Here is a 24206-nt window from a genome sequence, read left to right as displayed (position 1 = left end):
CAGGGAGTACGCATGACTCATACATATTTAGGCACAGTGGGATACACCATCGCCTAGAACGTGGGGAGTTTGGAGACGGATATCTATTAGGTATTGCCGACTACACCCTGAAGCCTTACATACAGGTCACTGTGTAAACCATTCATGCCCTGCTAAATTTGGCTTTTTTGTCAAACAGGGGCGAGTGCATATGCCCTGAGACCATGGATACCTCACCCCGTACCTAACACCTGGCAATCAGAACGAGAGGCGATATAACAGTGCACATCGACGGACCAGAACTGTCGTGGAGAGGACCTTTGGCTTGTTAAAGGCAAGATTTAGATGCCTCCACAAAAGTGGAGGTGCACTCCAGTATGCCCCAGAAACAGCATGCAAGATCGTTGCCGCCTGTGCCATCCTACACAACATTGCCACCAGACGTGGGCTACATCTTATCCCTGAAGACACAGACACAGAGGATGAGGAGCAAGAGCTACCACACCGACAGCCTGGGGATAGAAGCATCGCAAATGAGGTCAGACAGAGATGGAACCACATTGCAACCCAATACTTTGGCAGGTACGTGGCAACCGTCACCACACTCACTAATGTCAGACACACATAGGGCAGTTATGTAGTGAAACAAACAAAACCATTTTATTTCTAAACTAGGTGAAAGAAAGATTACTGCTGTATGTCGCAGTCTGGAATTGTCCATTTGCATTTAAGACACATTAAAATCATGTGCCTTATTTACAGTACAGTCTGGTGGCTCACACCCTCCTCTTAGTGCGGCCACCATGGCTCATCCCTGGTGGGTCCCCTGACCCATGCCGTGCACGGCAACTCCGTAGCACACGGGACTCGCTGGCAGATACACTACTAATGGTCGACCCCTCCTCGCTGTCCTGAGGGGGTCTCCCCTGTGCCCCTTACAGCCTGCCTGCTCTCCATAAGGTCCACTGCATGGCTGATGCGGCCAAGTCCTCGCACCACATCCCCTGCGAAGTGGCCAAGTTCTACCTGGAGGCTGACTGCACGCCTTGACAGGCATGTTGTATTTGTGGCAAGACGCCCAATAGATGCTGCCAGTCGGTCAAAGCGTGCAGCAGTGTTGCCATCCCATTTGTCATTGTGGTCTGCAGTGTATCGAGGGTTCTGGTGATGGACCTTAACTGTCTGTTTTGAAGGCACTGACCCTGAATGAGCGATGCCTCCAAGCCCGCAAACTCTGCTTCTCCTACATCATCCTGGGGCACCGACTGAACTCTGCGCCGGCGTCTGCGCAATCGTCCAGCTGCTGGCTCTGTGCGCTTCTCTGTGGGGCTGGGCCCTGGTGTTATTTCTGCTGCCCCCATGTCCTGCGTTTGCTCTTCAATGGAACCTGATGGTGTTCTGCTGGGCCCTGCAATGTCACCGGCAGCCTCCTGCAGTGGGTCTGTCCCATGTTCTTCTCCCTGCCTTATGTCGCTGCTGGGGGTGTCTTGTGGGAGACCTGTGGGACATAGGGGATACACTGTCAGTCTCGCAAATCTGTTTTATGCCTCATAATAAACATTGGCCTATATTTGGACTACTGTACTACATTGCCCATAATGCACTATTCTAGAGGTTGCTAGCCTGGAATGGAGCTAGTCTGGTGGTGCCTGCTGCTGTGTACTGAGATAGTGTGTATACTGCATTTGTGGGTGTCAAAGCATATCTCATAGTACTCACTTTTTGATGTCCCAGGCGCTGTACTGTCCAGTTCTCCCATGCCCAGTACGGCCTCTGGCTCCAGTGTCTGCTCCACCATGCTTTCCAGGGCTGTGGTTGGTGGAACAGTGGATGGGCCTCCTCCGGTGCCCCCTCATCTCCCTCATGCACTCCGCAACCCTCTCCTTGGTCCTGGAGCGCAGGTCATACCACCTTTTGTGGATTTCCTCAAGGGTGCGGTGGCTCACCCCTATGACATTGATTTTATCCAGTATCTGCTGCCATAATCTTTTCTTCTGAGTGTCTGGGACACTCATAGCTGCCTTTCCAAAAAGTTCATCAGGGTGCAGGCAGCATTTTTCTGTCAGCACCACCAACTCCTTGTCAGAAAATTTCATTTTCCTCCTTCTGCCAGCACTGCCTGTCTCCTCCATGGTTGCTGCAGCTCCTCGCCCCTGGGTGTGGCTCAGCAGTTCGAAATGGGTGTGGTCCTCCCAGGTCTATTTAATGAGTTCCTGGTTCTGATGTCATCACCAAGAGCCAGGAAGTGGGTTTCCTAACTGTTGTGCTGCACCTGCAGGCAATTTGCGAGTCAGTCGCAATTTGCAACACCCTTCTCGCAAATAGCAATCTCGCTTTTAGCGAGGTCGCAAATTGCGGCCTCGCTAAAAGCGAAGGTCGCAAATTGCGGTGCGACACCTCTGCGACTCGCAAATTGGTATCGCAAGTCTTTCTTGCATTTGATTTTGCGAGTCGGAAATAGCGATTCGCATGGAGTCGCTATTTCCGATTTGCTAAATTTTTCCTACCTGCATCTGGCCCTTCGTTTCTTTTGTGTTTATGTTTCTCTCCAACAGGTTGGACGTGGGTGTTTGTTTCTTTGAAATAAAGTTTGGGAGGTATGTAGTGTCCTGCTGGACATGTTTTAGTGGTTCCACCAGCCACTCTGCTGAAGGCTGGCTTCTACACTCACCCCACACCCATCCATCACAGCGTCACCAGTCAGGTGACCCTGCTAATGAAAAGGGCCAGGCGCATAAGCCCTGGGCCAGTTACACAAGCCCTAATTAGGGGGGTCATTACGACCTCAGCGGTCTTTTCAAAAGACCGCTGAGACCGCGGGAGACAGAATACCGCCATTGCCGGCGGTATTCATGTCTCCCTATTATGACATTTCCGCTGGGCCAGCGGACGGTAACAGTGTTACCGTCCGCTGGCCCAGCGGAAATGGCACATCAACATTGCAGCCGGCTCGTAATAGAGCCGGCAGCAATGCTGATGTGCAGCGGGTGCAGTAGCACCCGTCGCGCATTTCACTGCCTGAAATTCGGGCAGTGAAATGCTCGACGGGGCTATGCCTGGGGGCCCTTCACTGCCCATGCCAAGAGCATGGGCAGTGCAGAGGCCCCCAGGGGCACCCCAAGTCCCCTTACTGCCGGCCTTTCAATGGCGGTGTGTACCGCCACGGACAGGCCTGCGGTCGGGGAATCATAATGCCCAGGGCAGCGGTGCTTCCACCGCTGCCCTGGGGATTATGACCGCCAGGCGGAATCCTGGCGGTATAATGGAGGGGCCGGCGGTATGGCCGTGGCAATTCCGCCACGGTCATAATTGATGGCGGAACATCGCCAGCCTGTTGGCGGTGTTACCGCCAACATACCGCCGACCGCCAGGGTCGTAATGACCCCCTATGTGTCTGTGTCACCTTCAGCAAGTGCTCAGTTTTTTTTTTTAACTTTGCAACACTTTGCGGATAAAGTTTACATTTTGCCAGCTCGTAGCCAAACCAGAGTGTTGTGTGTATGCACTGGATGTCCAAAACACCCAAACATTGCATGATTTAGAGCACAACAAAGAGATCTTTGATCACATTACAAGTTCGTACCAAGTTACGCAACCACGATATGCAAATATAAAAGATGTGTTCATTTTTTTTGCAGTTTACTCACGTTTTGTTGTGTTTCTCCCCAATGAACAAGCAAACATTCATGCTTTTAAAAAATAATAATCACAAAATAAGGAATTTATACTCTGCAGGCAGATCTGGGTAGGATGTCTCAAGGACTCGTACAGTTTTTCTTTTATTCATTCCATTTAATACTTCTTTTGTATTTCTCACAAAGAATCAGCTTCACAGTGATATAGTCCCAGTGTCTTTCAGTACAGGTAGACAGGATACTGTGTGGATAAATTTACCGGCGCATCTGTTCTTCAGTGCGAAAATGTCAATTTTACATCTTTCTTGAACAATTCAGGAGGGAACTCAAAACCTACCACAGGAATAATTTCCTGACCCTGGAGGGTAGTCTCCCACACAACCTTCTTAGGCAAACCGACCACCCAGGCAAATCTTATAGCTCCCCCCACCCCAAATATAAGTCATCACGCATGCCCAGCACTTACATTTTGGTTCTGTGTAAAAAGCCTCACTGCCCTGCTGAGCTGGCCCATAGTATGTAAATAACAACACTGAAAGACATAAACAAATGCACCCTTATTTCGGGGATCGACACCCACCTTACAGCAATGCAACCAAACCTGCTAAAGCCAAACTACTTCTTATCGTGCACTTCTAAAGAACCCATAAGTAGCTTGGCTGAGAGACCAGCAATCTTGTCTGGCTGAGAATGAGACCCTGCTTTAAACAACGCTCTTGCAGTTTTTAAGATTTTTCAAAACTGGGGATCATCATTTTTAAATTAGGATCATGCCAGTGTAGCAGGCAAAGACCTAATTTCCTCTGGATCCTTTCAGGTGAGTCATACTACACGTGTACATGTTGGCCGACAGGTAGGCACCTATGTGGGTTTCAGAGCAGGGGGCGCCTCATTTCCTCTGTATTTTAGTGGAAGCTATTGATCATTTCACAAGGGTTACGTTTAGATAAAAGAATGGCTTTAGATCTAGACTAAAAAAACAAAAGTACACAGTTCCAGCCAATAGACTAGTACAAATGTAAACAGTAAGTAATAGAGTCTATGAGTCTGCTCTTATTAGAACAAGAGCCCTTACTCACCAAATGGTGACATGCTTCATCATCGGGCTTTTGCTCCTCGTCAGGCCGGCACTGCAATGCCTGACGGGCCCCTCGTGGGGGCTCTTTGCCGGAGATCTTTTGAGTGTAAAGAATGCCAGTAGATGAGTGCTAGTATGTGGGATTGGTATATGGGTATGTGAAAATAAAAATAGCTAGAGGTCTGGAAATATCGTATTTAATCAACCCAGACCCCTGTCATGATTAAAAACAGAGTGTGGGTAAGGATTAGAAGTAATGTATAGTCCACCCTCAGAAACAAAAAAACTGTCAGTCCCTGAATTAGGGGAATGTGGAGAGTTAGAGTACAGAACTAACTATACTTCTATCATCGGGGTCAACATGTTTCTCGCAAAAAATGTCTGTTAAGATCGGTGCGATTCGTCAGGACCAAAAAACTTACCTAATCCACATGTTATAACCCAATACGGGATTTCTTCGTACCACAAAAACCCTCCTTGTATTAAAAGATGGGCCCCATCGGGATAGCGATAAGCATCAGTGGTCCAGGCTTGTATAGTCAACCAGCTCGTGTGGCCACCGGGTGGATAACCTACCCCTGCTCTGCGTCCCAGAAAAAAGATCTAGACTGACACTGTTCTAACTATTCACCAATAACATGTACTTTATTGTTTATAAGAGTGAAACATTTCTGTGCTCCATCCACAGACACGAGCTCCATGTTTCCACTGTTGTCAATCCAAGACCCTCTTTTACGGTGCACTTCAGCGGCGGAATAAACCCTGTGGAGGCCCCTAGGCAGTCGAAATGTACCCCCCCTTCTCGCAAACTAGCTCCTAATAAGTTTTACATTATACCAACCAACAATTTAAATAAACCAATTTTACTACACAAAACGAAACATTACACGTACGTAGTTTGCACCAAATTGTTTTTGTACAACCTGACAGCTGACCGAATTGTTTTTTTACAACCTGAGAGCTGACCAAATTGTTTTTCTCAACCTGACAGCTGACAGAAGATGAGCTTTTAAGAGACAAACTGTTATGTGAATTTGATGTCTATGGTTTATGTTCTTTAAGTTGTTAATGGGTACATTACATTAATACAGTATTTTCTCTATAGAGTCTTTAATGTAAAGTGTTCGTTTCTTTGAGTTCATTCATTTTTTTCTATCTTTTGGAAACAATTTGAGAAAGCTTGATTATAATTTTTTTTCAAGATTAAACCAATATTATTTTGATCCATTGTCACGGGGCCCCTAAGAGGAGTGGGGCCTATAGGCTGGTGTCCACTTTGCCTATTTGGTAATCCTGCACTGGTGCATGTTTTTGAAAGCTTAATGCAAAGTAAACATTAGCGACATCTTAAAGAAAAGCAAGCATAGAAAAAGTATGTATTTTATGACCATTCATGTACACTGTATTTATTATTTTATTTTATTTTTGTGATTCATATAATGTATCCAAAAGAAAAGCCAATTTAGTTCTGTATGTTACAGATAGATGAATTCAGGCTAACGTTACCCTGATGCTCCCTCTGTTACTTCTAAACCTCAGGCTCTCTCCCCTTACCAAACTGTAAGCACTGCACCACATAGTAGCGGGACAATCAACTGCTTATACATCTGCTTAATTGAAGCATTTCATTTGCAGTACCACACAAAAAGACATGCATTAAATGCAGGCACCTCCCCTCACCGATTAATTCAACAGCTGCCCTATTAACAAACAAGCAACAAACTGTTTTTGTTGGCCGGTGGCAGGCGCTCCTAGTTACCAAGCTATCCAATTTATTAATCCACCATATTTCTTTATTATTCAATATTTTGTTCCAAGTCACCCTTGAGCTACAAGTTACTTACCTTCGGTAACAAAATATCTGGTAGAGACATATTCTAGTTGCAGATTCCTCACCTTACCTGAGAATTTCCCACAGGCGTCAGACTGGATCCGGAGATTTTATTTTGAGCAATACCCTTGTGCGTCGGTAGGTGGTGTCGGTCGACTCCGCGGGCGTCGTTGGCGTCGTAGTCACCGTGATGACGTCGGAGTAGTATATAGATGCCGCCTTCGTGCAGTGACGTCAGTTTCTTTTAACGACTTTACACACCAAAGCGCAGAGCCGCTAAGAACACTGAGATTGGTGCGCCAAAGCTAAGGACCTGAAAGGGGAATCCCTGTCCCTAGAAATCAGTTCGCAAGCGGGGAGGATGGGTGGGCGGTAAGAAATCTGCAACTAGAATATGTCTTTACCAGATATTTTGCTACCAAAGGTAAGTAACTTGTACATCTGATAGAGACTTCTAGTTGCAGATTCCTTACCTTAGAATAGATACGCAAGCAATGCCATCCTCGGAGGTGGGCTGCCAACCAAGATCATACGAGGAAGCCCTGCAGGACCAAACGATCAAAGTAGCCGTCCCGACAGACGTGACTGTCCAGGCAGTAGTATTTAGCAGATGTGTGCAGGGACGCCCACGTAGCTGCCCGGCAGATATCCAGGACAGGAACTCCGCGTGCTAATGCAGTGGGAGCAGCAGTTGTCTGGTGGAATGAGCACGCAAGCTCTTGGGGGTTGCTTCTTGGCCAAAGAGTAGCACAATTTGATGCAGAGAAGCACCCATTGAGATAGTACGCTTTTGCACCGCCTTCCCTTTTTTTGCACCCACATACCCCAAAAAGAGTTGCTCGTCCACCCGGAAATCTTTAGTACGATTAAGATAGAACGCCAACACTTTTTTTGGGTCCAGGCGGTGGAGTCTCTCCTCCTCATGAGAAGGATGTGGGGGTGCGTAGAAAGTAGGCAGGGTGATGGACTGGCCTACATGAAAAGGCGTAACCACCTTTGGTAGGAAGGAAGCTTTGGTGCGCATCACCACTTTGTCAGGGTACACAGACAAGTATGGAGGTTTAGATGAAATGGCTTGAAGCTCACTCACCCTGCAAGCAGAGGTGATGGCAACAAGAAAGACAATTGTGCATCGGCTCAAAGGGAGTACACATTAAATAAGCAAGAACAAGATTGAGGTCCCACTTAGGCATGATAAGTGGAGTGGGAGGAAAGTAATGGGTGAGGCCTTTTAGAAATTTACTCACAATAGGAGATTTAAAAAGTAAGGGCTGATCAGGTAACCTAAGGAAGGCTGAAATGGCAGATAAATACCCTTTAAGGGTGCCCAAAGCAGAGCCCTGCTGGACCAAAGAAAGAATTAACAGAAGAACCTCAGATAGAGGGGCAGAGAGGAGATCAACAAGTGTGTTGGTGCACCATGCCACAAATTTATTCCAACAACAGGCGTATACAGTTTTGGTTGAGAGATGCCAGGCTGCCAAGATAACATCGCAGACTTCGGGTGGAAGATCAAAACTCGTCAACTGTCGCCGCTCAATCTCCACGCATGAAGGCAGAGGTTGGAGAGCTTCGGGTGAAGAACCGTCCCCTGGTGCTGCAACAGAAGATCCACCGAAGAGGCAGTCTGAGAGGAGGATTGATGGACATGCTCAAGATAACTTGGGCCTGGTCGTTCCTGATCTTCTTGAGACCTCTGGGCAGAAGTGGTATAGGCGTAAAGACGTAAAGGAGGCCAGAGTTCCACTCGAGATCAAAAACGTCTCTGAGCAAGTGCCGCCTTGGAAACTCCAATGCGCAAAACAGCTGACATTGTGCGTTCTCTGCGGAGGCAAACAGATCTAACCAAGGCTCTCCCCACTGCTGAAAGAGACCTTGCGCCACCTCCCGATGGAGCCGCCATTCGTGATTGGCTGTGCATCGACGGCAGAGTTTGTCCGCTCTGGCGTTGAGGGAACCCACCAGATGTTGAACCATCAGGGTAATGCCCTGATGTTCCAGCCATGTCCAGAGGCATAGTGCCTCCTGACAAAGGGTACAGGACCCTACTCAGCCCTATTTGTTGCAGAACCACATGGTGGTAGTATTATCCGTGAACACCTGCACTACTTTCTCTTTCAGAGAGGGAAGAAATGCTTTCAATGCAAGCCTGATGGCCCTGAGCTCCAGAAGATTGATATGGAGCCCAGACTCCGCCGGAGACCAGAGGCCTCTGACCTCCACCTCTCCCATGTGGCCGCCCCAACCCAGAAGTGACGCATCTGTCACTATAGAGAGATCTGGTTGGGGGAGGGAGAGGGATCTGCCGTGGACCCAATGCGGATTCAAAAGCCACCACTGCAGGTCTTTCACAGTTCCCTCCGAGAGCTGGACCATGTCAGAGAGATTTCCCTGATGCTGCGCCCACTGGAACTTCAGGTCCCACTGCAGAGCCTGCATATGCCATCTGGCATGTGTTACTAGCAGGATGCAGGAGGTCATGAGGCCCAGCAGCCTCTGAGTCAGTCTCACCGAAACCCAAGAGAGAGGCCGAAAGATCAGAATCATAGCCTGAATGTCTTGTATTTGCTTTTCGAGAAAATATGCCCGAAACTGCACTGTGTCCAGAACAGCTCAGATGAAAGGGAGCGTCTGAGAGCAAGTCAGGTGTGACTTTGGCACGTTTATAGTGAACCCCTGCGTGTGCAGGTGGTTTGTCGTAGTCTGAAGGTGGGAGGCATCTTTCTGGGGTGAGTCTGCCTTCAACAGCCAGTCATCGAGGTAGGGGAAGACTGACACCCCCTAACCTGCGCAGATGAGCTGCAACCACCGCCATCACTTTCGTGAACACCTGCGGGGTGTTGGTAAGGCCGAAGGGGAACACGGTAAACTGAAAGTGCTCGTGACCTACCACAAATCGTAGGTAACGTCTGTGGGCAGGCAGGATGGGGATGTGGAAGTAAGCTTCCTGCAAGTCCAACACTACCATACAGTCTTCTGGGTCCAAGACAGACAGAACCTGAGCCAGGGTGAGCATTTTGAATCTCTCCTTCTTGAGGAAGTAGTTCAGGTCCCTAAGGTCTAGGATAGGACGTAAGCCCTTGTCCTTTTTCGGCACCAGAAAGTAGCAGGAATAACAACCACGACCTACTTCGGGCACCGAGTGGTGATGGCTCCGCGAACAGTCTCGTGACCATCTTCTCGATCGAGACCGTGACTTACACGGAGTCGAGTGCGGGCCGCCATTACCTTTAGGGACCGCTCCCTCAAAGCCTTTAGGTGCATGGCCCAGCACTCGGAGCACGACCTTGGGTCGTGGTCGCGCTTGAGACACCATAGACAAACCCTATGAGGATCTGTCACTGACATCATGCATGACAGTCCTCACACGGCTTGAAACTGGTCTTCGGAAACATCCTTGACGCACCAAAAGTCTCACAAAATCTCGACAAAACAGTAGAAGTCGGTCAAAAACAGACCAAGGTAGCTCTTCTCCGGATCAGCGCGTGGCACGGAAAGAAATGAACTGTGCGAAGGTGGCATCTATATACTACTCCTGACACATCACAGCATCTACGACGCCAGCGACGCCCGCAAAGTCGACCAACGTACAGATGCGCAAGGGTATTGCTCGAAGAAAAATCTCTGGATCCAGTCTGACGCCTGGGGGAAGTTCTAAGGTAAGGTAAGGAATCTGTAACTAGAAGTCTTTATCAGATTTTTAAGACTTTTTGAATGGTGTTTCATTTATACTTAAATTGTACTACCATGGTGATGCCTTTCTGATCTATGTTCATCACATCTAATTCTACCAGCACAAGATGTTTGTCCCCCGTAATAAATGTGGCGTAGGGATCTTATTGTGTAAATTATATAAATACTTTCTCAAGTGAGATAACGTGGTAATTTTATCAGTTGACATTTTGTGACATAACACAATTGTTACAATTTAAGTATGGATATATCATCATGTACATTACATTTTGATAAGAACCGAGAAGTTAGCTAGAGTAGAAAAAACAATCACCGTTAAAGAAATGAAACTAATGCTTTAACTGTAACAGCATATTCTCAATGTATCTTTCAGTGCCTCACGGTACTCTCTATGGAAGAGGATGTGCAACCCAATCAAAAAGATGGTACATCATTAGAAAGCAAAGCAGGACCCAGTAAATCTTATACACAAGGCTCGTCTGAGTGACTATATAAGTACAAGTTTGGGCATTACGGGGAGCTACTCTATCATGGACATTTCCACTGCTCCTAGCTGGCCGCCATGGTTGGCCTCCTCTCGCCAAGATCACATTGAGGACGTTAGAATTCTCAGGAGGGTTACTTGGGCCCTTGTTAAGCCTATGTGAACTTTGCAACACAAGGCAAAATATTTGTTGAAAGAATGGTGACATGTTACTTTGGGCTGTCAAGTCAGTAAAACAGTTTCTCTTGAAAACTCTAGTTTTGTCAGAACCAAGAATAGCACTTAATCAATATCCATCTATTGAAACTGATAGCTGAAACCTGGAGGCCCCTTGGGTTCTAGGAAATGTCAGATGCAAGTTTGTAAAGAACACACCTTATCTTTAGGCAAAGCCTCTAAAGGGAATGCAAGCAAGAGAGGAGACTATTCAAAACCTGGCAACTTGGAAAAAATGACAGAAAACAAAGAGAGCGAGTTCCAGCTGGCGTCTCTATAAGGACGAGCTGCCACTGTATTCCTGGCATTGAATTTGTCACCTCTGAGGCAGTGGTCGCAAAGGCAGAGCCAGGGGTGGCAAAGGGCAAGCCAGGGGTCGCACCTTCGACCCCTGGCAACCTCTAAATGAAGTCCATGAGCCCTACCACTATCTAACATAATCAAAACCCTGGCTTACACACAGCCAAAATATAAAGACTTTCATATTCAGAATCTAGTAAAATCAGAAGGATGGCTAGGGGTGTAGCTTGGTCAGTAAGATTGAGGCGGGGGGGTGGGGCAGAGGGAAGATGGGTGAGCATTAGATTTACCAACAATCATGCTGGCACATAATGTTAAAATACATTATATGACAAGCCGGGCGCACAAGAGGGGCTTAAGGGGCAGTGGAAAGGAAGAGGAATGCACATTGGCAGGGGTATTAATTGAGGGAAATCACATTATTTTGTGAAATAAGCAACACTTTTTTAATCTTTCCAAACTTTCAACGAAAACGTGTGTGTGTGTGCGTTCATTGCTGGAGCTAAGTCTGTAGAATCACAGTGGTTCTTCACTAATCATGCCTCTCTTAATGATCCCTGCTTAGTCTGCCTGCTGAATGGTTCTTTAGGCGTGAAACAAGATAAATAGTCCTCCGTTGCACACAATGGCATTTCTACTGAAATGGAGAGAGTGAGCCCTTCCTTGTTCCACCAAGTAGTACGCAACTGCCATGTTGTCTGTTTGAATCATAATCAACTTTTCTCTGAGCTGGCTCTGGAAAGTTACGACTACTAAGACTACTGCTTTGAAACCTAATGCATTGACAAGCAGGTGTTCCTTCTTCCTGGGTAACTTGCTCCAAACCAAGAGTTTGTTCACATATGATGCATCCTCAGTAATGGTCAGCTGCAGTAGAGGGTCTGCAAAGGGTATGTCCTTTTGAGATTCTGTGAGTTCTAACACCTTAATTTGTTTTCTACCTACCATAAGATTTATCAACATTAGATCGTCCCATACCCCTGTTTCTGTAACCATTTGGTGATTAACACTCCTTTAGAAGACTCATGCAGAGTCTAGCACTGAACACCAGTGCAATGAGTAGGACGTTATGCAAAGCAGTCACATTATTTCTCTTCTGACATGGTATAATAAGACAAGCACAGACTTATCTCATGCATCACTATTGTCTGGTCACACTGAAATGGTTAACATACCCAACACTGAGAAATGCTAGGACCCCTCAGCAAGCAAGTTGTAGACAACTTGTAAGGGGTAGGAAGTGTTGCACCAGGTACAGAACCTAAAACAAATGTTTCCATCAATGCAAGTAACCGCCACCCCCGCTACAGCGTATACTCATTCACATTTGATCTGAGTCAATAGTCATTGGTAGTCGGCTAAAAGTGGTGCCCCTGATATCTCCACCTCAGTAAGAAATTTTGGTGCACCATGTGCTGCATTTTCAGTGGACATCAGTTCAGGCGCGGCCCGTCCTCGGAGAGCCCACGCCCCTCCACATTTTGCCCCTCATTAAGAGTGTCTGTCAGGCTGAACAAAGGTCAGCCTGACAGACACTCTTTATGTTCAGATCAGGCAGCCAGGAGCAGACATGCTGAACTTTGCTGGGCTGAGGAGGTCACAGCTCCTATCCGCAAAGGTGCCTCGAGGCCCTACACCAGTGTTCAGCATGGCTAAAAGTTAGTGGTGTGGAGTGCCGGAGTGGAGTGGGGAGCACAGAGTGGATTTGTTGGAATGTCATATAGTGGAGTAGGAAGAGTAGACTGTCGTAGAGTTGAGTAGAGGGGAGTAGAGTTCAGTGGTTCAGTGGCAGAGGGTGTAGTAAAGTGGAGTCGGTGGAATAGGGTGAAGTGAGTTGGAGTGGATTGAGGTAGTGGGGTGGACTGTATTGGAGCAGAATAGGGTGGATTGGATTGGGGTTGTGTGAGGTGGATTGAGTGGGGTAGGTTGGTGTGAGGAGGATTGGAGTGGGGTGGATTGAAATGGGGTGAGGTGGATGGGATTGGGGTGGATTAAATTGGATTGGGGTTGGTGGTTTGGATTGGAGTGTTAGGGCTGGAGTGGGGTAAACTGGATTGGAGTTGGGCGGATTGGATTGGGGTGGTGTGGCTTGATTGGAGAGGGGTGTACTTGATTTAAGTTAGGTAGGTTAACGTGGTTTGGAGTGGGGTGGACTGGACTGGAGTAGGGTGGATTAATGTAGACTGGAGTGGATTAAAGTGGATTGTATTGGAGTGGCGCGGATTGAATTGGAATGGGTTGTTTTAGAGTAGGGTGGGTTGGAATGGGGTGGGGTGTTTTATTTGAGTGGGGGTGTTGGAATGGAGTGTGGGTTGAATTGGAGTGGGATGAATTGGAGTGGGTGGTTTGGTTTGGATTGGAATGGGTTGGGTTGGGGTGGACTAGACTTGAGTGAGTGGATTGGACTTGAGTGGGATGGATTGGACTGGAGTGGATTGGGATGGGGTGGGGTGGACTGGGTTGGGGTGAGGTGTGTTGGATTGGGGTGGATTGGATTGGTGTGGGGTGGACTGGATTGGCTTGGGGTGGGGTAGACTGGATTGCACTGGGGTGGATTGTGGTGGATTGGAATGGGGTGAATTGGGACTAAGTGGGTGGGTTGGAGTGGAGTAAAATGGATTGGAGTGGGGCAGATTGATTTGGACTGGAGTGGTTTGTTTGGGACTGGAGTGGGGCAGGTTCTTTTGGATTAAAGTTGGGCAGATTGGAGTAGGGGAGACTAGAGTGGGGCAGAGTGAAAGGGTCTGAAGTGGGGCAGGTTGTTTTGGATTGAAGTGGTGCATATTGGAGTGAAACAGATTGTTTTGGATTGGAGTGGGGAAGATTGTTTTGACTTGGAGTGGTCAGATTTGAGTGGGGCAGATTGTATTAGGGTGGATTGGAGTGCGGTGGATTGGACTGGAGTCAATTTGGTTGGTGTGAGGTGGATACTATGGGAGTGGTGTTAATTGGAGTGGGGTGAATTGGGGTGGAGTTGGGTGGATTAAATTGGGATGAAGTGGACTGGATTGGAGTGAGGCAGACTGGAGTGGGGCAAATCTGGGTGGGGCAGATTGGATTGGGGCAGTCTTGAGTGGGACTGATTGTTTTGGATTGAAGAGGAGCAGATGGGAGTGGGGCGGATTGGAGCAGGACAGATTGTTTTGGATTAAGCAGGGCAGATTAGAATGAGGTGGGCTAGAGTGGGGAAAACTGTTTTGGATTGGAGTGGGCAGATTGTTTTGGAGTGGGGCAGATTGTTTTGGAGGTCAGCAGACTGCAGTAGGGCAGATTGTTTTGGATGGGGGCATATAGAAGTGGGGCAGATTGTTTGGATTGGAGTAGGGTAGATTGGAGAGCCGTAGATGGGATTGGGGCATATTGTTTTGGATTGGAGTGGGGTATATTGTTTTGAATTGCAGTGGGGTTTATTAGAGTGAGGCAGATTATTTTGTATTGGAGTGGGGTAGATTTTTTTGGAGTGGTGCAGATGTTTTTTGATTAGCGTGGGGCAAATTGGAGTGGGGCAGATTAGGCTGGTGTGGTTTGGGACTGGGGTGGGCAGGAGTGGGTTGGATTGGGGTGAGGGGTTTGGATTGGAGTGGGGTGGATTGGTGTGCGATAAAGTAAGGTGGATTAGGGTGGATTGGTGTTGGGTAAAGTGAGGTGGATTGGAGGGGGGTGGATTGGGGAATACTGCACGATTATGCGTTAAAGCATCATTTCACAAATTACACATAATAAAGAAACATTGTCACTTTGCAATATTTGAAACAAGTTAGTCGTCATCTTTTGAGAAGAGCACCCATGAGCCAAAACAAAAGAAAACATGAGTGGAAAGTGAGAAAAGTCGAACTGGCTAAAAATAAAAGAAAGTTAGCTTTAAAGAAATAAAACTTTGTAATCTTGTTTGTCCTCCTGGGCATATATTTGCCAGTCACAAGCCTTCTGTTTGCTGGGCAGTAGAAGTTAAAAAGAACAAAATAGTACCTCGATCAGGTTGGGAGCAGCGAACGGGCACTAACTAATTTGAATCAATCAGTGCTTGGTCTCTGCTCCACACAGGAACGGAAATGATGCCAGGCTTGCCTTGAAGAGTTACAAGGCTGTAAAGAAGAGTGCCACCCAAAATAACAAATGGTGAGCAACAGATGAGCTCCGGGAAGCAGGTAGATGAGATGTTAGTATGAGGCATTTTTGTTGCGAAAATATGGTGCAATGGAGGATTACGATTAAAAAATTCTTAAATATTTGAATACATTGTGTCAATTTTTACTCACAAAGGAGATATTTACAATAGGCCACTAATAAATCAGAGTGATTTTTGCAATGCGTGCACATAAGGGTGACATAATTGTGCATACCTCGAAAAATGTCTACCAACACATTCCACAGTTAAAAGGCCCAAATTAAAATGAGTCTCATTTTCAACACTTGTAAACTTAAAATAAACTATTTTTTACATTGGTACCTTTCATATGCCTGTCATTTTCCACAGGACCCAATCACAGGAGTGACAAATGTTTGTTAGCAAATATATTCTCTTGGAAGCCACATAATGTAATCTTAGATATACATGACAAGGGAATGTACAGTGGTTTGTTGAAAGTTGTCCTCTGTACTCCCCTTAATTACCACTGACCTTTGACTTCACTGGAATGAACAGCTAATGCTGCATGAAATGAAAACTGATTTAAAAGCCTCATTGTTTTCCATTATCTTACTCATCTACCGTCAGGTTGGGTCGGGTCGTGCTGGAGCTCCTGCAGGCAGCCCCTTCCACATTAAAATCAATGCCTTTTTGTCTTTATCCTTCCTATTGTTTTGTTCATTTTGGGTGGTTATTTCCATCTGCTTCTCTCTTTATCTGGCACTTCCTACCATGTTTCCACTGCACTTCTCATGACCCAACCCATTGTCATCAGCCCTCCCCTCAACATTCACTGTGCTGGGTCACATGGAGCTCCCATCATGCTCCGTGACTGAGCTTTCCTGAGGCGGCAGGATGGCGGAGCTCTGCACGGCGTCAGAATACGCACTGAAGCAGTGATGAACTCGCAGTGAGACTGCAGGGCCGAACTCGGCTGCACAGGGTGGGACGTAGCGGCAGCCAGCACCCAGGGACCCAGGATTTTGATGTCTTCGGGCTGGAACAGGAGCGGGAGTCGGGAAGATCATCTGGGGCCCATCCAGCAGTTGGACTTGGGCTCTGCATTTTCCACACTTCGCTAAATGGATATAAGACTGGCACGAGAAAGAAACTGAAGACTCAAGATAAGTACTGAGTAATCAACTTTGGAAGTGTGGGGTAAAATTTGGTATATGCCTGACTGTGCCTGACTGTGCAATGGGGGCGGACTGAACGCTTTTCCTTCTCGAAGTATACCAACCATATGCTAACAGAAAACCATGCTTTAGGCCTCAGACAGCGCTATAGGTGTGGAGAAAGTTGCTTAAGGTATCTGGATGCAGTTTGCAGCTTTCTAGCTTCCCCAGCCTTCAGATCACGACTTCCTAGAGTATTTTGGCAGAGGGGGGAGAGTAAAAGACCCCTCTTTTCCCCCCTTTTTTTATAAAGGAAAAAAAATCTCCTTCTGCTCTGCACATTATTTCTATAATAAAACGTATGACACATGAATCAGCTTTCAAATCACGATGGGGAAAGCCCCAAAAAAGTCTAAAAATTCAACTGCCGCCCTGAGAAATCAAAGACAGGACACCAGTATGCAAGAGCATTTGAATAGTATCTCCAGGGACTCTGAAGGGTCTCAAGGCACGGCAATCACTTACTTGGCTCACCCTGGGACCAGCTCCCCAATCAGCCAAGAATCAGAGACATTGCCGCGCCCCTGTCTACTAACCCCGTTGTGGCATCTGTCAGCTTCAATACTGATAGCTCAAGCACTGACAAAAATCAAGTGAGCCCCTAAGTGCAAGGGTGGGCACCACCTCACTTTCTGAACTAACTTCAAGCGAGGGGCAGCACAAGGACAGACCTGCCTATCCTTTGTTTTCTGCCAGCAGCTCAAGTGCAAACAGAATAATAAATGAGAAAGACAAAGGGGCAGGCATGATAAGCATGGCAAACATGATTAAAGGGAGCATACAGGGTGGATTACCAGCTTCCAATATGTCATTGGGTTCAAACATGGCAAGCACGACAACTATGACTAAAGGGAGCATACAGGGTGGACCAACAATTCCCAATATGCTATTAGGCTCTATGTCAGGTGGTCCATCCCCAACTCTACCTGTTTTGGTATCTTTTGGCAAAACCCAGACTCAGGCGTCTATGGCTTTCGTACCTACCTCAGAGCTAACAAAATAATCATAGAGTACAACTGTAGTTGAGGCCATGCTTGGTCAAGTTCTGGAAGAACTACGCTCAATTAAAATCTCACAGGAGGAGGCCCATGAAGAAAATCGTGAGCAGCTGAAGCAGTTAAATGCCAATATAACTCTTCTTCCTACACAGGTCTCTCAAGTGTAACAAAGGGTGTCAGACCTCGAGGATGTGAAAAATCGACAAGTGTCAGAAAGATCACAAATTCAGGTTGAACTTGAGGAACTCCAGCTTAAACTTGATGAACAGGAAAATACATCTCAACGATCTAACTTAAGGTTTATAGGAGTCCCGGAAGATACAGAAACAGCATTGTCTGTGACTAAAGTGATCTCTGACCTAATATATAAATGTATCCTTCCCGAGAGGGTTTGGACTAAAGGCGATCTTTCCATCATGCGGGCTCATCGAGTCCCTGCAAAGAGTACTGCAAATTTCAAATATCCATGTACTACATTGGTCAATTTTGGTGTTTATAGGATTAAAGAGTAAATACTGTCTAAGGCCATAAGAGCGAAAAATTTCAATTTCGATGACAGTTTTAGTTTCCAGGTCTTTTCTGACATGTCGTTTTCGGCTACACGACGACGACGCAAATTTGTAGGATTGATTGATGACTTCAAGAAACTGGGGGCCCCAGCAGGCATTGTGTAATTAGCCAAACTTAAGGTGTTTCACAAGGGGCAGGCTTTTATCTTTCAAAATGTGCAGCAGGTGAAAGACCTTTTGGACACATTAAGCCAACAATCATAGTGGTTATGAGCAAACTGTGTGGTTTGGGTAGGTAGTCGATATATCATTGCCGCCTCGCAAGGCTTAGGCCCTAGAGTGCCATACCAATGCACTCAATCTTCGGGTTGGGGGGAGGATAGGGAGGGTAGGGTGCGTTACAGGAGTGTGCGGTGGGTCACTAGGGAGCAATGTGAGGGTGGGACCGGGCCAGGTAAGGCCCTTGTTGATGGACAGGGTAGGGGAGCACTGGGTGGATATAGGGGAGAAAATGCAGATGGAATATAGCCAACTATACCGGTTACTTGGGGGCAGAATATTTGATTGGGATGTTGTAAAAAATGCATATCAACCCAGCTGTCTATGTACAGGAAAGAAAGCAGGAGAACTGCATTTGGCCACATTCGGTGGGGACAGAGCAGGTGGTCGGGGTATGGCAATTGTTTTGTGGAGCTATATAGGAAGATAAGGGATGGATGATAATAGAGTAAAAATCACTTCATGTAATTTGAATAGTGCCAGCACCAATGTAAAATTGCAATTGATACTTAAGTGGTTAAAAGCATAGTATTTCTCTTGCAAGAAACCCATTTGAAACTCCAGGCAAAACTCCCTAAACTCCCCAGCTTTATTATGCATTCATTTTTTGCATCAGCCAATACTGCAGTGAGGGGAGTGGCGGTTTAAATTTTTCGTGACTTTCTGGGGGTGGTGAAAGAGGTCTTTAGGGATCCACTGGCAAGATGTATAGTATTGACCACAATAGTAGCAAATAAGGAGATTCACTTTGTGAGATTTTATGGCCCCATCGAGGACGATGTAGGGTCCATAAGGGCCTTATATGCATATATATCCTTACTCCTGGGCTATTACATCATAGAAGGGTATTTCAATGTCATACCAAATATTCAGATAGATACACCACGTAAGAACAAAACACAGAATAAACCAAGATCATCTCAAATTGTCACCAAGTTAGCTCTGCACTTAGCACTGATAGATGTGTGGTGGGCTGAACATCCTCAGGAAAGGGAATTTACCTGCTTTTCTAGGAGATATAATACTGCCTCAAGGACTGATTACATCTTAATTTCCTATGCTTTGGTCAGACAGGGGTCCGGGATACTGGCCAATCCCTCTTCGGATCACTCCGTCCCCTAGGCCAGCATAATGGGATCTAATAGTCATGCAAGCTGTCCACATTGGAGTTGGGATACATCTTTTTTAACAGAGGAAGGCTGAGATAGATCCCTCAAAAGCATCAGTCGCAGAATTCTTGAATATGAATAAAGGCTCTGCCTCCCTTTTTAATATATGGGAAGCCACCAAAAGCCCACACACGAGGTGAGGCAGTTTCATTTAAAGCTTATTTAGGGAAGATAGCTAGGGAAAAACACACTACACTTCAACAAGAGCTCGAACATATGACAAGGCGGCGCCAATTAATATGTAATAAGGAGACAGCCTCTTCACTCGAAAGGTCCCAGACTAGATTAAGAGATTTTTACACATCTTGTGAAATTCTTAATAGGCATACAAGCTTTCAGAAGCAATATGAAGAGAATGAGCATGCAGGAATATTGCTGGCTTGGTGAGTCAAAAGAAAATATCTAGTACTAATATGATAAAAAACATTTTTGACGTGGAACAGGGAATAATGGTAAATCAGCCCAAAGAGATAGAGAGAGTCTTTCTCTCCCATTACACAACGCTCTATACAGAGACAATACAAGCAAATCCATTGCAAATTCAACAGTACTTAGATGCAGTCATATTGCCAGGGTTAGATCAGGAACTACAAGCTGTACTTGTGGCTCCCATTACTCCAGAGGAAGTAAAAGTGGCAATTCAGGCAGCGCCTAATGGGAAGGCACCGTGGGAGGATGGTCTTCCGGTGGAAGTCTGTAAAATTCTGGAGGCCCAAATAACTAAAATATTAGTGAATTTATCTAATGAAATATTAGAAGGGGGAAATGTTCCACTTTCATTTTCTACGGCCAAAGTGGTTAGTTTAAAAAAAAAATAAGCCTCCGGAAAACCCAGGCTCATATTGCCCGATTAGTCTTCTCAATTAAGATTACAAGTTATTTACAAAGATTCTAGCGGTGCGCAAAGCCCAAGTGGCACAGGGACTTATTCATGAGGATCAATGCAGCTTTCTCCCAGGAAGGCTATTGTCCACAAATACTAATTTCTTTGTACAGGCAATTGACTATTTCTCCCAAAATAAACATCCGGCAGCAATTATAATGCTTGATGCCGAGAAGGCATTCGATTTGGTACAATGGGAAGTTTTGTTTATGACTCTAGAAATGTTTGGGTTTCCAAGGAAGTTTATTCAGACATTACACAATCTCTATTCAGGAGCTCAAGGTAAGGTCCTAATAAATGCACAAATGGCAGGGTTAGTACATATATCACGAGGTACACAACAAGGCTGTTCTCTTTCCCCGGTACTTTTTGCACTTTTCATCGAACCATTGGCAGCGGCAATTCAACTAGACAAATATATATATCCCCCACTTCCTCAAGCACCTAAACTTAAATTATTTGCAGATTATATGATTTTATATCTTCGTGCAGATTCACGTCATAGCAAGAGCATTCTCAAAGACTGCGATCTTTTCGGACCTGGGCTGATATAGAATTAACCGCTCTGTCAGAAGCTCTTTTGTATAAGGCTGAGAAAATAGTTCTACCAATGGAAATTAGGGTCCAATCCTCACCCTCTAGTCCCTTTAGATACTTAGGGATAGTTGTGTCCAACCACTTTTTGGATTTTTTGGCTAGGCTCATAAGCATTCTTAAGAAAATACAAGGTCTGTTACAGAAATGGCAAGCATCGCCTCTGACGATTATAGGGCTGGTGGCATTGGTCAAAATGTTGATTTTTCCTTTGGTGTTATTTATTTTCTCAAGCATAATCTTGAGAGTTCCTCAAAAAAAAATTCGGGAAATTGATTAGTTGATTAGACAATTTATATGGGCAAACAAGTAACCTCGTCTGCAGCTAGAGAAGGTAGCTCTTTCAGTGGAAGATGGGGGGCTAGCACTCCCCAATATTAAAACTTACTATGAGGCATCCTTCTTGGATTGGGCTTCAAAGACCACATTAATGCTGACCACTAGCTTTTATTTTAACAGTATGTTAGATGACAGTGGCTTACAGCTTCCTCGATTCCTTTAACAACCTCCCCTTCCAAAAGTGTGAAGTACAAACATCCGGGAATGATTCAGGCCAGTATGTTGTTGATAAAAGTAAAATACCAATTCTGTAGGGTCGGCCCATCAATTAAACTTCTGGATTCTTGGAAGCTAGGTCTAGGGCTTAATCTGTACAGAAATGAGAAGAGGTGGGTGTCAAGAACTTTGCTGATTTTTTAATAGGGGTTCATATTAAAACATGGACACAATGTCTTGCTGTGAGAGACACTATTTTGGATGATGTTAGGTTTTCCTATTATCAAATCCAGCATTTTCTGCAAATAATGGGGAGAACAACTGAAAGCTCTAGCTCTACTATTGGTCAGGCCTATTTTGGGAACCTACTGGGCATAGGTAACTGGTGTAGGAGGCTCTGTACAGGGTATATATCTGACATAATCGCTCAATTTTCAATTAAAGTGGAAAACCTCACTGGATAAAAAATAGAAACACAGCAATGGAAAATTTACAACAACCTAACATATAAAGCACTCGTGGGGGCAAATTAAAAAAAAATTGCATATTATTCTAAATGGCTGCTCTACTATACTCCAGCTCAATTAAAAATAAATATACCCAGAGGTAACAGGCTCTTGTCCACGATGTCAGGCGCTTCACGCTGATTGGCTTCATATACGTTTCACATGTAAATACCTGACAACATTTTGAGAGAAAATATTTCAGAGGATTAGTGTTTTTATATCCTATAAAATGGTTCCAAATCCGCTGGAGGCATGATTAGGTTTTTCGCAACATTCAGGTTTACCAACTCGTTCCAAGCAAATTATATTTGTTGCTACTTTAATTGCCAAGTCACTGATTCTTCAGGCTTGGAAATCACCAATACCCCCTACCTATTCAGCATGGGAAGCAAAGATGGTAATGGTGCTCAACGGGTTGGAGCCTTGCGCAGATTTGAGGGCATACAGGGGGAATGAATATATACTGGACTTTTTGTTTATGGAATTGTACGTTTAAGATATGCTCGGAGTTCAAATGTATTTATGTGATGTAATGCAATTGCACCTGCAGCAGAAAAAAAAAGCAGCCACTGGGTGGCAAATCTTGACACTGAACAGAGAAGCAGCTTAAGATTCTCCTTTAAGAGGCTACCGTAAAGCAAAATAAGCCAGAGACTTTCCGTTCAATGGTGGGTATATGGAAAAAATCCTGTCTCACCAGGCAAATCTGAATCATTATTGTCATCACATTTATACAAGCCCACAGGAAAGGTTCCAAGTTCTGTAAACTGCACTTTTTGGTAAAAAAAAACGTCCTATGGTAAGTGGAAGTGCCTTCCGCACCCGGCAGAGTTAATCCCTGTTCGTACTTACTGCAAAGTCTTCTACATTTGTTGATGTCAATTCAAAAATCTCCTCATCAGCATCATCACTGTTCATTCTTGTCACCACAGCCTCTGATCTCTGAAACACAATAAATATCCCAAAACCATATCAATCAAGATCAGTGCCAGAACTGTATCACTGGTCATCATCTTATAAGTGATGTGCGGCAAAGCTCACTGTCATTTAATTGCATTAATTAAGTGCTTTATCAAAAGCACAGTACAGAAATAGCACATTGAGCCTGAAGAAAGTTTCAGGAAAAGCAGCTCAGAGAAGAGCAATTTTAAATGGGAAATAAAGCGACAGATGGAAGGGCAAAAGGAGTGAATTCAAATATTTAGGGGTACTGGAAGAAAAGGGTCTGAATAATAAAGTGACAGAGGGACAGCAAAGAGAAACTGAGAAGGAGAACAAAATACCAAGTAGACCTTAACATCAGATTACAGACTAGAATTTGGAAGATCAGAAAGATAACCTGAATATGATACAAAGAGACTGAAACCGAAGATAGGAGTGATAGGACTGCCACAAGGATAAACGAGACAAGGAGGAAAATGACCACATAGCCTGTGGGCCCAATTCATAAACTTCATTTTGTAGTTAAGTAAGGTAGTAATGCATTAACATTACTCATTACCACTACAAAATACAATTCACAACTATAGCTGGAAATCTCCGCCTGTCTTATCTTTTCTCTGGTGGAAATCTCCGTACACCTAGGTGTATGAATTTTCCGTAGGTTACATTAGACTTACTTGGTGAACAGTCACAAGTTTTCAACAGACAAATACCTGGAGATGCAAGACCAAATTAAGATAAAATAATGCATGTGGTGTTCTGTAAAATGAAAATATGAATGGCCAAGTAAGTGAAACTTGGGACCACCAAAGAGAAGCAGAGGCAATGAAGAATTAGCCCATTTAAAGAAGTAGGACAAGAGTGCAGAGAAAGATAGAAAGTGAACAAGGTAAGAAGAGAAACACAATACCTACGTCGGATGCTAGAATACCCTTGCCCGTAATATCATCTGACATAAATTTCTAAACATCATCTATAAAACAACTGGCAACTGCAGTTAATAATAGCAAATCTAAACCCAAATGGGCGATATTTTCGCACATAGTATTGAGGACACAATATGTATATATACAAAATTCTGGCTGGCAGCAGATATCCTGTGGTTAATGCAACTTAATGGTCATCAAGAGTGAACACAGCAATATCACAGCGAATGATGAGGAGAGATGGATGTTCTGATTGTGAGGTTGAGATTAAAGACTGCGAGATGAGCTGTTTCCGTAGACTCAGCAGGCAGCAGTCCAGATTGATGGGATGAGATCAGCGAGTAAACATCAGGATAGATGGAATGGTCAGTATAAACAAGACGTT

At 45.2% G+C, this 24206-nt stretch overlaps 1 protein-coding gene across 7 annotated transcripts in view; it reads right to left on the bottom strand.

Annotated features, from left to right (window-relative positions):
* The window catches only part of COBL (cordon-bleu WH2 repeat protein), an 890550-nt gene that overhangs the window by 365642 nt on the left and 500702 nt on the right, over positions 1-24206 (bottom strand). For 5 of the 7 annotated variants that reach the window (XM_069216715.1, XM_069216757.1, XM_069216723.1 and 2 more), the window contains one exon: positions 22806-22895. The exons of the other annotated variants lie outside the window; for them this stretch is intronic. In XM_069216715.1, the coding sequence (XP_069072816.1) occupies positions 22806-22895 (90 nt within the window). The remainder of the gene's footprint in view (positions 1-22805; positions 22896-24206) is intronic. 7 annotated transcript variants of the gene reach the window in all.

The sequence above is a fragment of the Pleurodeles waltl genome, chromosome 2_1 (assembly GCF_031143425.1).
Source record: "Pleurodeles waltl isolate 20211129_DDA chromosome 2_1, aPleWal1.hap1.20221129, whole genome shotgun sequence".
Lineage (NCBI taxonomy): Eukaryota > Metazoa > Chordata > Amphibia > Caudata > Salamandridae > Pleurodeles > Pleurodeles waltl.
The sequence above is the reverse complement of the archived record's forward strand: the minus strand, read 5'-3'. Positions and strand labels throughout refer to the sequence as shown.